At 34.3% G+C, this 18,704-nt stretch overlaps 1 protein-coding gene across 2 annotated transcripts in view; it reads left to right on the forward strand.

The window, feature by feature from the left end:
* The window catches only part of TAB3 (TGF-beta activated kinase 1 (MAP3K7) binding protein 3), an 89,990-nt gene that overhangs the window by 45,670 nt on the left and 25,616 nt on the right, over nt 1-18,704 (forward strand). For both annotated transcript variants that reach the window (XR_004232948.1, XM_003763482.4), the window contains exons 2-4: nt 2,470-2,658; nt 5,152-6,610; nt 7,471-7,631. Coding sequence is in view for 1 of the 2 variants with exons in the window: in XM_003763482.4 (XP_003763530.1) it covers nt 2,557-2,658; nt 5,152-6,610; nt 7,471-7,631 (1,722 nt within the window). In the remaining variant the exon portion in view is untranslated. The remainder of the gene's footprint in view (nt 1-2,469; nt 2,659-5,151; nt 6,611-7,470; nt 7,632-18,704) is intronic.

An 18,704-nucleotide genomic window follows, 5' to 3' on the forward strand; every position in this document is an offset into this window, starting at 1 on the left:
AGATCAGTGGTCTCTAAAATTTTTTGATAGTTCTCTTTCTCAATAAATAAATTCTGAACATGCATTAATATAAATATATGTATTTATAAGTTTTAACATGGTGATAGTATAAATTATTAATATATTTATACAATAGGTTTAGCACATTAAAGTTTTCAAATACTTTATTATTTAATTTAGATTATTTCATTTGATCCTCCCAACAACTCTATGAGATAGATGTTGTTAATTATTACCATTTTACAAATGAAATAACTGAGGTTGACAGAGATTAAATAACTTCCTCAGGTCTTCTCTCATGATGAGAAATGATGAGTGTCTGAATTAAGGTGGTGGCTATGTGATGGGAGAGAAGGTGAAGGGGATGACTGTAAGAGCTATTGTTGAAATAGAAACAAAAAAGAAATTGGGAACTGCTTGCACACATGGGATAAATAAAGATGAAAACTCTAGGGTGATGTTGAAGTTTTAGATGTAAAGAATGGCAATGATAATGATGCCCTTGACAAAAATTTGTGAAATTTGAAAAAGAGAGAGGTCTGAGGGGCAGGTTAATATAATGGGAACTATAATGCAGGAGCTCACCCATTTATACTTAACCATCCTATGTCATGCTCTCCCATCCAAATAGAAAAGAGGACCGGGGGAGACACGACTTATTTCATAGAAGTCTTTGGAAGGACATATTCCATAGTCATAAGGATGGGAGTAGAAGTACACTGTGGGGCAGATAGGAAAGGTTGGTGACAGGTTTAGAGTTGGGTTAGAAAAGCCTTGAAAGCCCCAAGACTTGGTGCAAAAGGAGGTAAACTGGGAAATAAATAGGGGGATAGAGTAGAGGAATAATGGATGAAGAAAGGGAAGTGCTTTCATTGAGGAGGAGAAGATCAAATCCATCTTATTTTGCAATTGATTGATCACAAACCTTGATGTCATGTCACATTTTAGTCTGTTGCTCTAAATCACTTGAAAATTCTTGGAAAGCAGTGGAGCAATTTGGGCTTTCCATTATTTTTCCCTTGTTCTTGATATTTTGTTGTCTCTATGATCTGTGCTGGAGATAGATTAAATTTTGCCTTCTGAGGTAATTTCTAGGCTCCTTTAGGCTCCTTATTGTGTCAATTTTATTACATCAATTAATTATTTTAAGAGTTCTAAATAGTTTTTGATTTCTGTTCTTTTACTCATTTCTCATTTTTTTGTGGGGGTCAATGACTTTGTCTTTGTTTACTCATTTTAGTTTTTAAATTTGACTTTATTTTGATTATTTTAGCCAGTTATTCTGGAAGTTCATGGGCAGTTGATTTGAGAAATGACTTTTAAATTTATAATGAGTAATTTTTTGTTTGTTAAATAAACTGTAATCAGGTGTGTGTGTGTGTGTGTGTGTGTGTGTGTGTGTGTGTGTGTGTTTGTGTGTGTGATTTTTTTTGGTATATCCCCCTTTTTTCCCAATCTGTTTATGATATAAAGGCATGAAATCTTTGGATTATAATGTCTCCTTTTTAAATCCTGTACTATGCTTTCTAGCTTTTTGTATTCAACCTCCTTTATGCATACTTTTGCTTTTGGTGTCATGAACTATTACATTACATGTTGATTTAATTTAGAGGGTTTTAATAAGTTTTTGATACTATATTGCCTCTCAAATTCTTGAAAAAAGCTTTCAAGTTTCTTTTAGTTCCCCCCACCTCCATTACCATTTTCAATTCTTACAGTTAGTCCCCATTTCATGTAATTTCAAAACCAGTGATTGCATGCCATAATTTAGCTGTCTTGAAAATTAGCTAGTGATTCCAACAAGGACTAAATATAAAAACATAACTAATTTGGCATTAACACCAATCTTTAATGGGAAAAACAAGTCTACTAAATGTACTTCCTTAGTATCTGTCATATTATAAGGGGCAGCGTAAAAAATTTTTTTTAACCTCATATATTCCTTATTTCTACATTGGCTTTCCTTCTTTCAGAACAAAAGCTGGTCTAACTTAACTTTCAGCATAATTCTTAAGTAGAGATTAGAAGATTAATGCAAGATCTTTGCTGTTGTGATTATATTGTTTAAAAAAAAAAGAGATGTGTGATGTTATACTAATTATTATGATCATTTCTGTCTAAGAAATATGATGTAATAGCCCTAGGGAAATCAGAATTATTTTGCTTAATGAGTATAACTTGGAGCTAGAAAAATTTAATTGCCACTTGGGAGTAATTTCCTACTGTGTGTTTTTGTATCTAAAGTTTTCAGTATAAGAATGAGAGTGAATGTCTACTTTTAAATGTGGAAAAATATAATTGCTTATTACAGTCAAAGCTGGCTTTGGGGTAGAATTTTCCTACTGTAGAATTGGGTATACTATTCCATAAATAGAAAATATAATTCTCTATTATAAATATAGTTTGTGAGAGTTCATATGAATAAAGTTATGGTTTAAGAATTACCAATAACTTTATTTCTTGCCATAGAAAATGACTGAAACATTGGAGCATCATTTCTATTGGAAGGCCAATTAACATCCATTCCTCAAATACTTGATCACCATTAGCCCTGGCATGGCGCAAAGCAGTCCACAGCTTGATGTCCAGATACTCCATGATCTTCGGCAACTTTTCCCTGAGATTCCAGAGGGTGTGGTATCACAATGCATGTTGCAGGTAAATTGCATAGTAATGAATAGAAATATAAAATAATAATTTCCCCTAGAATTTTTAGTTTGAGCTATTGTCTACACTTAAGTTAAAAAATAAAATCTTGGAAACATGAAGTGAACAATTGTGAAAAATGAAATAAAAGTAAAGACTTCAAAAGAACAATTTTGGTAATTTCTCCTTTTTATTTTTTGTGTAGTTTCTTCAGCTCCCAAATTCTGAATGTAATAATGTTGTTCTAAATTCCTGCATAAAATCTTGTTTACACTTTAAAATATTAACTTCTTTTCATCCTATTATAAAATATGTTTTAGGCATTTTATTACCATGTTATGTTTATAGTATTTCATAATTTTTATACCAGGTAAATCTACTTTCTTGAAATTAAACCCAGTCAACTTGTCTTGTTATATTTAGAATTAGAAAATATCCTTTTAATGAAATGGATGGTACTTCGCCATTTCTTTGTAGTTTCCAAGAAGAGTGAAGGCTCTTTCCATAGGGTTCATTAGATCTGTGGTTAACTTTATATTACCACCACCTAAGAACCCCCTTGTCCCCCCCCAAAAAAAAAAATAGGAAGATTTCTTTAAACTTGCTAAGTATGACCTTTCCTTCAGGCTTTTCATTTATTTCTTTGTATTCTCACTGATTATCATAATACCTACAACATTTCTCTGAACCTGTGGAAGTATGGTCAGAAAGATCTGGTTGCAATTCCTGACTCTAATGCATATAGGCTCTGTGATCACAGGCAGATGCCATAACAACTTAGTTCCCCAGGAGACGCTTTAAAAAGTAACTTTGCTCATCTACATTAGTGGAGGGAATTTCATAAACAGCAGGTCTTTATATGGTTTACCTGTGTAATGTTTTACCTCATAAACACAAGAAATGTTTGACTTGAATTACTTGGTCTTTTCTAGCACTTCCACTTTACTCACCATGTCTATTTTAGTTTAATAGATGGTTCAGATATGCAAACTAAATTTTACTTACATTGTGAGGGAATTCAGAGATATAGTTGATATAAGTAATGAGTACATGTCACATTACTCAGTTAATTCAGTACTTCTTTACAATATTAAATCATTTTTCCCTCTTTTAGTCTATGAACCTTTTCAGATATCCTTTATTTTGGGGGGTTTAGGGGAATGGAGTTGAAAGTCTTAGCCTCTGCCTTTGGGTCCATAGACTTTAGTCCCCTTTTGTTGTTTTGCAGAAGTAAAATCATTTCCTGCTTGAGTTTTTATTTTGACTTCTGTTGAATAACCCTTAACAAATCAGATTATTTGCTTTGTTTGCTCTGGTGTTTCTCCTCCAAATTCCCTAATTGAAAATATATCCCCTGTTTTAAAAAACTTGTTTTAAGTTGTTTTCTTTGTTTAACTTAATTTTTTCTTTTGAATAAAGTGTATAGCAAAGCTGAGGAAAAGAAATGTGAAAACTACTTTGAATTTTAAGTATTTAGGAAATTCACATTGGAATTGTTCTCAATTCCAGTAAAGACTGGATTACCATGTTTTATCAGTGCTTCATCAAATTTTAGCAAAGTTGAATTGATCTGTTAATTAAATTATTGAATTCAGATGTTGCATATTAATGCCATTCACACCTAACATTGTGTCAAAAGGGGAGGATGTTTTCAGTTTTTACTGACATTTAATGAATGAATGAAAATAAAAAATATATATTTTAAGTGCTGATTGTGCAGAGCATAGTGTTAAGTTATGAATACAAAAGCAATGAAAAGTACTTGCTTTCAAAGAGTTTGCATTTTAATGGGGAATTAACACACATAATGGAATGGTCTTTAAAGGAGAGGTATTTTAGTTCACATGATTACAGGAGTGGTTAGTGGCACAATAGGGAATAGTATTATCTTATCCAGAGCAAAACAAAGTTTATTTCATCTTGGTTCCAGAACTGGAGGGGGAGACAAAGTTGAGGAGAGGGTAGCTGAGTAGAGAATGGCTTTTGTGATAAGGGAGGTAGGAAATAACTTGAAGATTGGCTGGAATTTTTCTGACATATTTTTGGAGACACCATCAGTATAGTAGAGCTTTAGGCATAAATTTCTTCAGGGCATGATTTTTGGCCTGCACTGTTAAGAAGGTAGTTATAATCATATTGGTAGGGCAGGAGTATGGGGCCTGCTAACTTTGTTGTACATATAATATTATTAAACAACCAACATTTTATCAGTACTTTATAAGAAAATTTTATTGGATATTTTTGGATCATATATATAACTGCCCTTTTGAAGTAATAATCAACAGACATTATTAACTGCCTTTGGGCTAGAAAAATAATGTGAACTAGGTGTGAAATAATAAAAATAATTTTTAAATCCCTTGTCAGTATTTAAAATTATGTTCTTTTCTATGCCTAAAATATTTTACCATGTCTCTGTTAGGCTTTGCTTGAGCTTAACATTATTTATAGTATTATATTTCATTAGTGTAGCAATATAACTTTGCCCATTTTCTCCCTTCTTAGAATAATAACAACCTGGAAGCTTGCTGTCGAGCCCTTTCACAGGAAAGCAGCAAATACTTGTATATGGAGTACCAGAGCCCAGATGACAACAGGATGAATAGAAATCGCTTTTTGCACATTAATCTGGGTGTCCATCCACCTAGTAACTACCATACAGGAGATGGAGCTCAACTTAATGGTGGTCGAACACTGGTACATAGTTCAAGTGATGGTCATATTGATCCACAACACACCCCAGGTAAACAGCTGATATGTTTAGTTCAGGAACCACACTCGGCCCCAGCCGTTGTGGCTGCTTCTCCTAACTACAACCCATTTTTTATGAATGAACAGAATAGAAATGCAGCTACTCCTCCTCCACAGCCACCTCAACAGCCATCTTCCATGCCAACAGGAATGAGTACATCTGCTATGCAAGGGCCTTCACCACCACCACAGCCACCTCCCTCATACATGCATATACCTCGTTATAGTACAAATCCAATTACTGTTACAGTGTCACAAAACCTCCCCTCTGGACAGACTGTTCCCAGAGCTTTACAAATTCTTCCACAAATTCCAAGCAATCTCTATGGGTCTCCTAGTTCTATATATATTAGGCAAACATCTCAAAGTTCATCAGGAAGACAGACTCCTCAGAACACACCTTGGCAGTCCTCACCACAAGGCCCCATACCACATTATAATCCACGTCCTTTACCTGTTTATCCACATCAGCAAAACTACCAGCCTTCTCAGTATTCTCCCAAACAGCCTCAGATCCCTCAAACTGCTTATCGATCACCACCTACTTCTCAGTGTCCTTCACCTTTTGGTTCTCCTCAGCATCAAGTGCAACCTCCTCAGTTGGGCCACCAGAGCTCACATGTCTTTATGCCTCCTAGTCCTTCAACTACTCCACCCCATCTGTATCAAGCACCTCCGAGCTATCAGAAACAGGGAGGTCATTCGATATCCTATCTCCCTTACAGTGCATCTAGCTTATCCAAAGGTTCCATGAAGAAGATAGAAATTACAGTTGAGCCCCCTCAAAGACCTGGGACAACAATTAATAGAAGTCCTTCACCAATAAGTAATCAGCCATCTCAACGGAACCAACACCCATTGTACACAGCCACTACTCCACCTTCAAGTTCTCCTTCAAGAGGAATGTCGAATCAGCCCAAACCTCCATTTAGTGTTAATCCAGTATATATCACATACACCCAACCAACTGGACCTTCGTGTGCTCCTACGCCATCTCCTCGGGTAATGCCAAACCCAACGACAGTTTTCAAAATTACAGTAGGCCGAGCAACAACTGAAAATCTTTTAAATTTAGTGGACCAAGAAGAGCGTTCTGGAGCACCTGAACCTATTCAGCCCATTTCATTGATACCAGCATTGGGAGGAGAAAAAGGAAGCCATAAATATCAGAGAAGTTGTAGTTCTGGATCTGATGATTATGCCTATACTCAAGGTAAGTTTTTCTAATTTACTTGAAATTTAGTCTTTATGATGATTTTTCCCTGTGGTATTTTATTTATAGAACTAATAATTTTTCTTTATGTCAGATATTTTCATTGAGAAGTTTTTGTTTTTGTTTTTTTTTTGAGATTGTATTAATGTTACCTATACTGGATGGTTATCAGCTTCTGGCTTGACAAAGAATGTTTTCAACATTGGAAAAATAATTTTATGGAAGATACTAAGAAAAAATATTGACTTGAGACACATTAAAAAAACAGAATTCACAGAAATATGTTAGTAATTTGGTGAAAGTATGATGAAGAAACATGAATTAGTATTTTAAAAAGTAGTGATGAAAAAAATTTAATAAATGTAAGTAGAAATGAAAATAGCAATGGAAAGGTTTCAGAATTGTGGCTCTTGATCCTCTAAAATAAGTGGGATAGATAAATCAGTTCAGGTTATGCAGCAATATTTTAAATTAAAGATACCCTACAGACTAGGGGAAAGAACTAGGTTTTCACCAATTTTTAAGAAAGGTAATTTTTGTTATTTTTTATATCCTTTTAAAAATTATTAGTTATAACTAAAATAAGCTTCAGTATAGGAATAGGGATCATTTTTGATAAACTTTAAAATATTCTCTCTGTTCTAATATTAAGAATAGTTTGAATCTTACTTTAATATGCATATGATTTTTTTTTGCCTAGCCCTTTCAAGAAAGAAATTACATATGGCGGTGACAATAGTTAGGAAAAAAATCAGAAGATAATGTAGTCAACTGTTTGAACTTTGTATTTTAGTATTATATAAAAATTGTCAATTGACTATTTCAATGTTAATCTTTACAATGACTTTGTAATGCTATAGCCTTGCTATTACATCAGCGAGCAAGGATGGAGAGGTTAGCAAAACAATTGAAACTTGAGGAAGAAGAACTAGAGCGATTGAAGGCTGAAGTTAATGGTATGGAGCATGATCTTATGCAGAGACGACTTAGAAGAGTTAGCTGTAATACAGCAATCCCAACTGTAAGTAATTGTGTGTGTATGTAAGCATGTATGTGTGTCTGTATATGTGTATTACGTGTATGTGCCTGTGTGTTTTTAAAAATAGGTATGGGATGATGGTCCCATTCATCCAGTTTGTAGTAGGAAACATAAAGCGTTTTTGGCCACTTATAAGAACAGAAATAGACTATAAATGTTTTAACATATTTATTATTATTAAAAATAAAAAATAGACTAATGTTTTCAGAGAAAGTATATTAGCAAATTCTTTAATGGCTTGTTTACTTTTGGGTTCATGACTAATCAGTATTTATTTGAACTAAGGCTTCTTACTATCATTAGTTCTTGTTAATCAATAAAAGTGTTCTGAGCACTAGCTTTGTACAAGATAATACGCCTTAATTTAAGGAATTTTAAAAGAGAAAAAGAGAAAGACCTTCCTTCCTCAAGCAACTTTGCATTTCCATAAGAATATATCATTCTAGTATTGCATTTTGTAAGAAAAACTCCAAGTTTAGTCATTATTTTAAAAAAATACAAGCAGAGTCATTGTTTTAAAATGACAGTTGTAATACAGTTGTGTGTAGAACCTTATTTATCTAAAAACAGAAAGCTTGCTTAAAAAATTGAAATATAAGCCATACCCAGCCTTGAATTTACTAATTGTTCTTCCTATTGTTAGTAAATCTTTGGTAGAATTTAAAAATTATTAGGATTTGCCAGGATTTTCTTTTGAGTCAGTTTAGGTGCTTATACTTAATATCTTAATTTTCTTGTCTTAAATTATATTATTAAAAATTAAGATTTCATTTTTCTATCTATAGTAGTGTTCCATTTGGTTTTCTGGTAGTCTTTGGAGCAGCCTTTGTTTCAGTTGAGTAATCACCATGCGAATAGCCAGGGATAAAATCCAAATTCTTTTTTATCTCTTTCAAAGTCTGGTTTCCTTGCCTAGGGCCTGGGCTAGCTTTCTTGGAGGCCTTCTGGAGTCTTGGTTTCAGTGGAGAAGTGAAGGAGGAGAGCCTACCACCATGGTGGTGTGAGATGGATTGAATCTGTCTGGCTGAGTTTGTCCCAGCTTATATGCTCTATTATAATTAGATCATTTACAATATACTGAGTATAAACCAATCATTATATCACTAGGGAACCATTATTTGTTGTAAGAGTAAATCAATCATACTGAACTAGAGAACTATTAATCACCATGCTAAACTAAATAACCATTGTCTTATCAATTCCATTGAATTAGCACCTTGTAAGAATCCTTGTTTCAAGTACTGAGTTCTGGCCCATAATATCTCCCTCTTTCTTTTGTTTTAGAACATAGGTGGGTCATGCCCTCCTTGACTTCTCAGGGAGGTGGATAACCCCAAAAAGGAGGTGATCATGCCTTCCCTGACTTCTCAGAAAAAGGGGTGAAAACACCATAAAAGGAGGTGATCATGCCTTCCCTGACTCCTCAAAAAAGGGGTGAAAACACCATAAAAGGAGGTGATCACAACCTCCCTGACATCTCAGGAAGGGAGATGAAAACACCAAAGAGAAATGGGGAATCAAACCAGATTAGAGGTTTCTGAAGGGTCTCACTTGAAACAGGTATACATAAACCCATCAACATGGGAGGCATTACACACGCACTTAGCAATATAGCACAGGCTAGTAGTGATGTAACAAAAAAAGTGAATCAACATGAGGAATTATACATGTCCATAAGTCCTAGAAATAGTCCAAAACCATTCTATTGTCCATTACTTCATTTGTCAGGGAATCCAATAATTCCTGCAAGTTTTGAAGTCTTGCAGTAGTTTCATCATGGGTCAGGAAATCCAATGATTCCTGCAGATTTTGAAGTCCTGTATCAGTCTTATCATGTCTCAGGGAATCCAGTGATTCCTGCTGGTTTTGAAGTTCTCCAACAATCTTATCAACAATTTTTCATCTTAGGGAATCCAATGATTCATGTGGGTTTTAAAGTCCTGCAACAGTCTCATTATCAGCCATGTTCTTTCAGTGTCAGATGTTCCTTAGGTCGTCTCCTTTGTTTTGAGGTTTTTTCTCTTTTTTTTTGTCTCTTTCAAGGTGCTCGTTGGCACCCATCTGATTTCTTCTTCATTTGTAGAGATACAAGCATACCCTCTCCCCCAAGCAATTAACCTCTCTAGTCCCTTCCATTCACCACTTTCTGGATTTCTCCTCATCACTTGGCAATTGCATTGGAGCTGCTTGCACTGGGCACTGCCCTTGTGTTTTGTTAAAAAGCCTGTATTCTCCCCAGTTGTAATCCCTTTCTGCCATCTGATCACTTCTCTGCTGATTGATCATGTAATCCCTTTCTTCCATCGAATTACTTTTTGGCTGATTGATCATATCAGAGTATTGACCCAGGTAAAGACTCTCTGGGTATATACTTGGCTGCCATCATGCCCCACTTGATTTTTGTTTGAGGTCTTGGAGCTGGGCTCCCTCTTGTTTCCCTGGGTCAGTCTATATTCTAAGGCCCAGTGGAAGTGTTTCATTTTGGACATGAGGTTTTTGGTCTTGTTCTCCCATCCTGTTTCTCATTTTATCTGTATGCAAACGTTGAGCTTTCAGATGCCATATTTTCCCACATTGAAAGCATTGACGAGTTTCTCTGGAAGTCCCTTGACACAAGGAATCCTGATTTCACATGTTCTGCATCATAGCTTGGGTATAAAAGGTATTTGTGCCCACTGTGGCACAGTATCTTATGATCTCCTTTAAAGGAGAATCCTTGTGTAGTCCTAGAATGATTCTTCTACAAACCTCGTTAGCATTTTCTCTAGCAAGTTATTTGATCATTATTCCTGGGTCAATTGTTTCTATGACACTGTTTGCAGACATCCCACAAAATCAGCAAAGGGTTCATTTGGACCTTGATCTATTTTTGTGAAGGCTTCCCCTCTATCTTGTCTTTCTGGGAGGGTACCCCATGCTTTGACAGAAGCAGCAACAATTTGCCCATATGCTATCAAAGAGTAATCTGTGCTAAAGCGTCTCCATACTGACCTTTACTTGCTAGTTGATCAAAGGTGACTTGTATATTAACTCCAATTTGCCTATTTTGTTGGGCTTGTAGTCTACATAGTTAACTATGTTCAGAAAGTCACAACAAGTTTTGTCCAGGTTCTAAATATATCTTTGATATAGATTTCCAATCATCTTTTATAAGCCAAATTCTCTAATACCATTTTAACATAAGAAGATGTAGCCCCATAAAGAGTGCAACACTTTTTCAAATTTTTAATAATTTCCAGATCAAAAAGAGTGTATCTTCTCCTTTCTTGACCTGAAGAGTCAAACTCTTGAATAAGAGGGTATGCATTCATTTTAAAATCAAATATATCCTGTCCTTTTTTTAGCTTTAACTAGTGCTTTTTGTAATCTTGTCATAGTCTGCTTCATAGGTGGTGCTGATTGTGTCAATACCCCTTCCCCTTCTCCTCCCTCTACCCATGAAGGGTTAATTGAGGGGGATAGGTCAGGGGTTGGGGAATACCCTAATAGCTCCAACTGTGAAGCACCACACTCCTTAATTTCATCAGCTTTGTACTTAACTCCATTCTTGTCTAATTCTTTATGATTTTCATTTAGTTTGTCAGTATCCTCCTCCTCCTGTACTTTCTTCTTTTTCCTAATTCTAATACTTATGTAATTCCCTAAAGCCAATTATATTAAGTTCTATGTAAAGAATGTTTCTTTAGGAATTGAATCACACCATTATCATTGTAATATTCACTTAATTGCTCTCCTACTAGTTTCTACTTGTCTGGCTCTAATTCTTCTTTCTTAGAAAACCAAGGAGACGAGTACTGTAATATTTCTAAAAGTCCAGTGATCTGCTCCCAAGTTACAATCAAACCTTGTTTTTTTTAATTAGTCTAACCATGCTTTCTACACATTTTCTTTGCGGTGGAGAAGGTTCCTTTCTAAACATTTGTCCCATTTCAGCTGAAACACTAGTTTAGCACTTAACAAAGTTTCCTTCTTGTCTGTTTTTGTACTCACCCTAATTTCTGGGTCACGGAGACTTTTCCACTGAACTCAGGATTGTGTCAGTCTGGATTGAAATCCTTAGTTCCTGTTCGGTCTCCAATATGTAGTGTTCCAGTTGGTTTTCTGGAGGTCTTTGGAGCAGCCTTTGTTTCACTTGAGTAATCACCATGAGAATAGCCAGGGATAAAATCCAAATTCTTTATTATCTATTTCAAAGTCTAGTTTCCTTGCCTGGGACCTGAACTAGTTTTCTTGGAGGCCTTTTGGAGTCTTGGTTTCAGTGGAGAAGTGAAGGAGGAGAACCTGCCATGGTGGTATGAGATGGATTGAATCTGTCTGGCTGAGTTTGTCCCAGTTTATATGCTCTATTATAATTAGATCATTTACAGTATACTAAGTATAAACCAATCATTATATCACTAGGGAACCATTATTTGTTGTAAGAGTTAATCAATCATACTGAACTAGAGAACTATTAATCACCATGCTAAACTAGATAACCATTGTCTTATCAATTCCACTGAATTAGCACCTTGTAAGAATCCTTGTTTCAAGAATAGATTTCTGGGCTATAACACCTATGTAGTCAAATATGATTTTTATTTTAAATCCCTTTTTTTTTTCTCAGAGAGAATAGGAGTTATTTATTTATTTATTTTATTTAATAGCCTTTTATTTACAGGTTATATGCATTGGTAACTTTACAGCATTAACAATTGCCAAACCTCTTGTTCCAATTTTTCACCTCTTACCCCCCACCCCCTCCCCTAGCTGGCAGGATGACCAGTAGATGTTAAATACATTAAAATATAAATTAGATACACAATAAGTATACATGACCAAAACGTTATTTTGCTGTACAAAAAGAATCAGACTCTGAAATATTGTACAATTAGCTTGTGAAGGAAATCAAAAATGCAGGTGTGCATAAATATAGGGATTGGGAATTCAATGTAATGGTTTTTAGTCATCTCCCAGAGTTCTTTTTCTGGGCATAGCTAGTTCAGTTCATTACTGCTCCATTAGAAATGATTTGGTTGATCTCGTTGCTGAGGATGGCCTGATCCATCAGAACTGGTCATCATCTAGTATTGTTGTTGAAGTATATAATGATCTCCTGGTCCTGCTCATTTCACTCAGCATCAGTTCGTGTAAGTCTCTCCAGGCCTTTCTGAAATCATCCTGTTGGTCATTTCTTACAGAACAGTAATATTCCATAATTTTCATATACCACAATTTATTCAGCCATTCTCCAACTGATGGACATCCATTCAGTTTCCAGTTTCTAGCCACTACAAAAAGGGCTGCCACAAACATTCGTGCACATACAGGTCCCTTTCCCTTCTTTATAATCTCTTTGGGATATAATCCCAGTAGTAACACTGCTGGATCAAAGGGTATGCACAGTTTGATAACTTTTTGAGCATAGTTCCAAACTACTCTCCAAAATGGTTGGATTCGTTCACAACTCCACCAACAATGCATCAATGTCCCAGTTTTCCCGCATCCCCTCCAACAATCATCATTATTTTTTCCTGTCATCTTAGCCAATCTGACAGGTGTGTAGTGGTATCTTAGAGTTGTCTTAATTTGCATTTCTCTGATTAATAATGACTTGGAGCATCTTTTCATATGACTAGAAATAGTTTCAATTTCTTCATCTGAGAATTGTCTGTTCATATCCTTTGACCATTTTTCAATTGGAGAATGGCTTGATTTTTTATAAATTAGAGTTAATTCTCTATATATTTTGGAAATGAGGCCTTTATCAGAACCTTTGACTGTAAAAATATTTTCCCAGTTTATTGCTTCCCTTCTAATCTTGTCTGCATTAGTTTCGTTTGTACAAAAACTTTTCAGTTTGGTATAATCGAAATTTTCTATTTTGTGATCAGTAATGTTCTCTAGTTCTTCTTTGGTCATAAAGTCCTTCCCCTTCCACAGGTCTGAGAGGTAAACTATCCTGTGTTCCTCTAATTTATCAATAATGTCATTCTTTATGCCTAGGTTATGAACCCATTTTGATTTTATCTTGTTGTATGGTGTTAAGTGTGGTAAATCCCTTTTTCTAAAAAAAGCGCAGTTGAACCTATTTTGGATTATTGGTTATAAGTTAACAATGTACAAATGACAATTGCTTCTTACGTTACTGGAAAAATTGAGGCTATTTTATGCAACCTACCTCTTTTTTTCTTTATCTCAAAACCTTTTGATGTTATCCTCTATGCTCTTATCTTTTCCTGAAGTCCAACAATGAAGTGGATAACCTGTATAAATGTGCATTTTATCTCAATGCTTCCTTTATCGAGTGTGAATCATTCTTCACTCCCTCTAGTGTTCAACTCTTATCCGTCCATTTTTTCCTAATATTTTCAAACATGTCCATTCTTAAAAAAACTTCACTAGACTTTACCATTCCCTCAAAATTGTCCTATATACTATTGTCTTATATCCCTTCCCTTTCTCAGTCATATTCTTAGAAAAAGATATTTATGTTCATTCCTTCTATTCCCCCTCTTTCTTCAGGTTTGTTGCACTTTGACCTACTTCATTGCTTACCTGAAGTTGCTCTCAACAAAGTTACCATTGATCTTTAAATTCCAGATCTGGTGGTCTTTTCTAAATCACTGATCTTGACCTATTTGCAACTTTTGTTATTATTATCTACCTTTTCCTTGGATATTGTCTTTTATCTGGCTTTTTATGACATCACTTTCTTTTAGGTCTCCTACCTTTCTAGCTGTTCCTTCTTAGCTTTTCTAATTCATTATTCATTTCACATCAGCTAATTTCAGGTATTCTCAAGACACTGTCCTATGGTCTTTTTCTCTCTGTATTCTCTTAGATCACATTACCACCCAAGGGTTTAATTATTATTTCTATGCAAATGATTCATAGATCTATATGTCCACCCTTTATTTCTCCCATCTCATTGCTATTCTGTCATCAACATTTGCCCATTGGACAATTTGGACTGTATGTCCAGTTGGAGATATTGCAAAACATATCTAAAAAAGAACCCTAACTTTTCCCCTACATGCCCCTCTTTCAAACTTCCCCCCTTTTTTTGGGGGGGGGAAGTATCACTATTTTTCCAGTCATCCAAATTTGTAACCTCATCATTAATTCAAAGTCTTCCTTACACTTTAATACCAGATTACCAGTTGTCAGGTCTTAACATTTCTGCCTTCACAGTATATCTTATGTCAGGATCCTTTTCAATACTTACCTACTGCCTTGTCAACTGCATTATTTCAATAGCCTTTTAATTATTCTTTTTATCTCAAATGACCCCCTACTCCAGTCTTACTCTTCACATTGCTGCCAAAAGGATTTTTCTAAAGTACAGATATGACCATGTTACTCCCTTACTTAGTAAACTCCACTGGATCTCTTGTCTCCAGGATCAAAAATAAATTATTCTTTTTGACTTTTAAAACCCTTCACAATCTGACCCAAATCCATCTTCCCAGTTTTTTTTTTAAATATATATTGCTACTTTTACCATATTTACCAGTTGAGCCAAGTTCAATTTTTTCTCTAACCCTTACATGTGAAGGCCAATCTATGGTCTCTGTGCCATTTCATTGGTCATCCATTATATCTGGATGCTCTACCTTCAGGATTTTACCTAATAGAATCCCTCTCTTCAAGGAACAGATCAGGCTCACATGAAGCCTTTCTTGACTTCAACTGTTGATAACCTTCCTCCTTAATGTCTTTGTATTTAACTATTTTGTATTTATTATCTTTATGCTTATTGTGTGTATACTTAAATATAAATATATATGGGCTCATTGAAAATAGCTATTGTTTCATTTTTGGTATGCTTTCCCAATGCCTAGAATAATAGTTGGCACATTTGTAGGTGCTTGATAAATGTTGACTGATTATAATTCTTGTTGCTTAACATATTAGTACAAGGTGCTTGTTTATTAACTAATTTAAACATTCTGTTCCATTCTTTTCTCATTTGTTCAACTATTATTTACTATGTATAGTATTGTCATAGGCACAAAGGGAAAAAAAAAATTAAGTCTTCTAATCTGCTTGAGGGCAGGATCCCTTTTTTTAAAAATTGGTTTTTTTACCTTTCTCCTCAACATTTAAAGCAGTATTACATACAAACTAGGCACTCAAGATATATTTGTTGAATAAGTAAGAAGCAATTCCTCTTCTGAGGTTTTTGTTTTGTTTTTGTAGATAATAAGCTATGTTTATCTGAAACGATTATGTAATAATGAAAGGAGTTTATGATTTTTACATATGAGTTTTTTATTAAAAAAAAAACAAATTAGAGATTTGAAGCTGGAGATAAGTGGACATTGGGAAGACTTAAGGAAGTGTGGCACTTACCCACTTGAAATGGTGGATAAAATTTAGATAGGTGGAAAAAACATAAGGACAGATATTCTGAGAGGGATAAAGGTTGTCAGTAGATCCTTGATTTGGGCATTTAGAGAACCAAAAGTGAAGAATGATTTCAGTCTTGATTTTATGGTTTGTGTGTTAGCAGTACTTGGAGTTATTGCTGGATTATTAGTTGGTAATACTGGATTGTGGAGGGTATTGAATACTATACTGAAGAATTTGGACTGTTTTCTGTAAGCCTTGGGGAAACATTGGGAGTTTATTGTAGCTCTGCTTCAAATTTACATGTTCCAAATTAGTGGAATTCATATCTATGTGGAAATCCTTGGGACATTTCAATAATAAATAATGAATTTTCTGACAGATTTGTAAAATAGATAAAAATACAAATAGAGATGTTCAAGGCCTTCATCTTCTTTTAATACTAACCTATATTATATCTACTCCTCTTCAGTCAGACTGCTGGACATCTTTCTTCATGTTGTTCCTATACTTGAAAATGTTCTCCTTTCCTCTTCTTTATCTTTAGGTTTCCTACCCAAATTTAAAATTCATCTCAAATAACAGTTGCTTCATAAATCCTCCCTGATGTTTCCTATAAACATTTTCCTTTTCAGATCTCATATACGATACGTAATTTAAAAAAAAATTCTTTTTTGTATTTAGTGTTTAGTCATACCTAGATTTTTCTCTTCTTCAGTACCTGGGATAATGCTTTTTATGCTATAAGTTTTTAGTAAATATTTGCTGTATAATTTCAGGGGGAATTTTCCCTTTTCTTTTATTTTACAACATGAAACTGATTGCATCTTATATCTGCTGTTGGAAAGTTAGAAGAAGTAGAGAAATTCCTTAAAAGTATAGAGCCTTCAAATTGTTTTAGAATCATAAAATCTCATATTTGTAAAGAGTCCTAGTCCAGTTGCCAAATTCAAAAGGAATGGATCCCTGTGAGTAATATATTGATTTAGCATTATCTTTGTTGAATTGTATTTTTATTTTTTAAATGGTTCCCAATTACATTTTAAGCTAGTTTGAACTTTACTAAAGGTTTTCACGCCTTGCTTTTGATACCTTTATCTATTCTACCCCATACACAAATAAGCAAGTCTCTTCAACAGCATCCTCATCAGGTGTTTTCTCTCATCTAAAAATGTCTAGTGATGGGAAATTTTACTTGGCAGTAATTTCACTACAGTGGTTTGGTTTTAGGAGTTTACTCATGGGGCATCTGTATGTCAATGAAATTACAGTTCCATTCTCTATCCTGGTTCCCTGTTAAGTATCCTATTGCTTCAAATGCTGTGGAAGGGGACAAACTATTTAGGAATTTTGGTTGTCTTATTTTCTTTCAGATATAACGTTGTTTTGGTGGCCCTTTACAAGAGTCATAATTGATTGATGTCTATGTGTGTGTAATACTGCTCTCCCAAGCCTCCCTTATAATTCACTCTTGACTAAGTGACAAATAGGATGTTCTTTGTATTATTTTAGAAGACTTATGTCATCACTTGGAGTTATACCCTTTCTTCCTGAATTATTGAAAGTGCATGCTTCATACTAGTATATGTTATTTGTGGGACTATGAATTCAATCATTCTGGAAAGGAATTTGTAACTATGCCCTAAAAGTGACTAAAATGTCCATACCCTTTGACCCCAAATCCTAGCATTAGATTTATTCCTTGAAGAAGTTGAACAGAAAGAAAGTTGTCATATATACCATCATAATCATAGCAATGGTTTTGTTTTGGCAAAGCAAAGTAAATGTTCAGGGATTGGGGAAGGGCAAATAAATAAATAAATATACACACATATACACTGTTTAAGTGTGATATAATATTACTCTTTAAAAAAAGAGACAAACTCAGAAGCATTGGATGAATTATATGAACTGATGCAAAATGAAGTAAGAAGAGCCAGGAAATTGGTATATACACTAACTATAACAGAATAGAAAACAGAATGAAAAACAATATTGAGAGCTGCATATTTAGAAAAATCAAGTTTTTCCTAAAGTAGAATTGAAAAAAAAAATGCATCTTTCTTTTTTATTGTTTATTACAGAAGATTGCTAAGTAAGGGAAGGGGGGTATGCATATATTTGTATATAAATACAATTTTAAAATACATCTTCTTACTTTTATTTTGATTCATACAAGTTTCTTCTAAACTTCAAATTTTCTTCAGTGAGAATTGCTTTTAGTGACCTTCTATTCTTTTTTATATCCTTTTGCCCAAAAGACTACTTTTGATAAATGATAGTATAGATTAATTTTTCTTCCTATGTTCTGCTTAATACCTAAGGAACTGTCCTGATATGTTCTTATCTTTACAAGACTGCAGCACAAGTCCTCTTATAAGGTTAATAGTTTCACCATTTGGATTCCCCAAATACTTATTCATCAATTTAAAAAATTGTGAACTTAAGCTGTATTTGGTTTAAACTGTTTTCTAATAGACATTTATATTTTAGATGTTGCTTCCATATGCCCATAGAAGTAGGAAAGGGAGAGGCTATTCTCTGATAGGTAGTTATGTCAATTTTATATTTTTAGAAAAATTTTATATTCTCTTGAGTCAATTTTTGTGCTTTTTTTCCAAATTTTTCTTCTATCTCTTTACTTCATTTTAAAAATTCTTTTTAAGCTTTTCCAAGAAGAATTTTTGGGCTAGACCACAATCCTGGAATATTAGAAGTATTAAA

The sequence above is a fragment of the Sarcophilus harrisii genome, chromosome 3 (assembly GCF_902635505.1).
Source record: "Sarcophilus harrisii chromosome 3, mSarHar1.11, whole genome shotgun sequence".
NCBI lineage: Eukaryota > Metazoa > Chordata > Mammalia > Dasyuromorphia > Dasyuridae > Sarcophilus > Sarcophilus harrisii.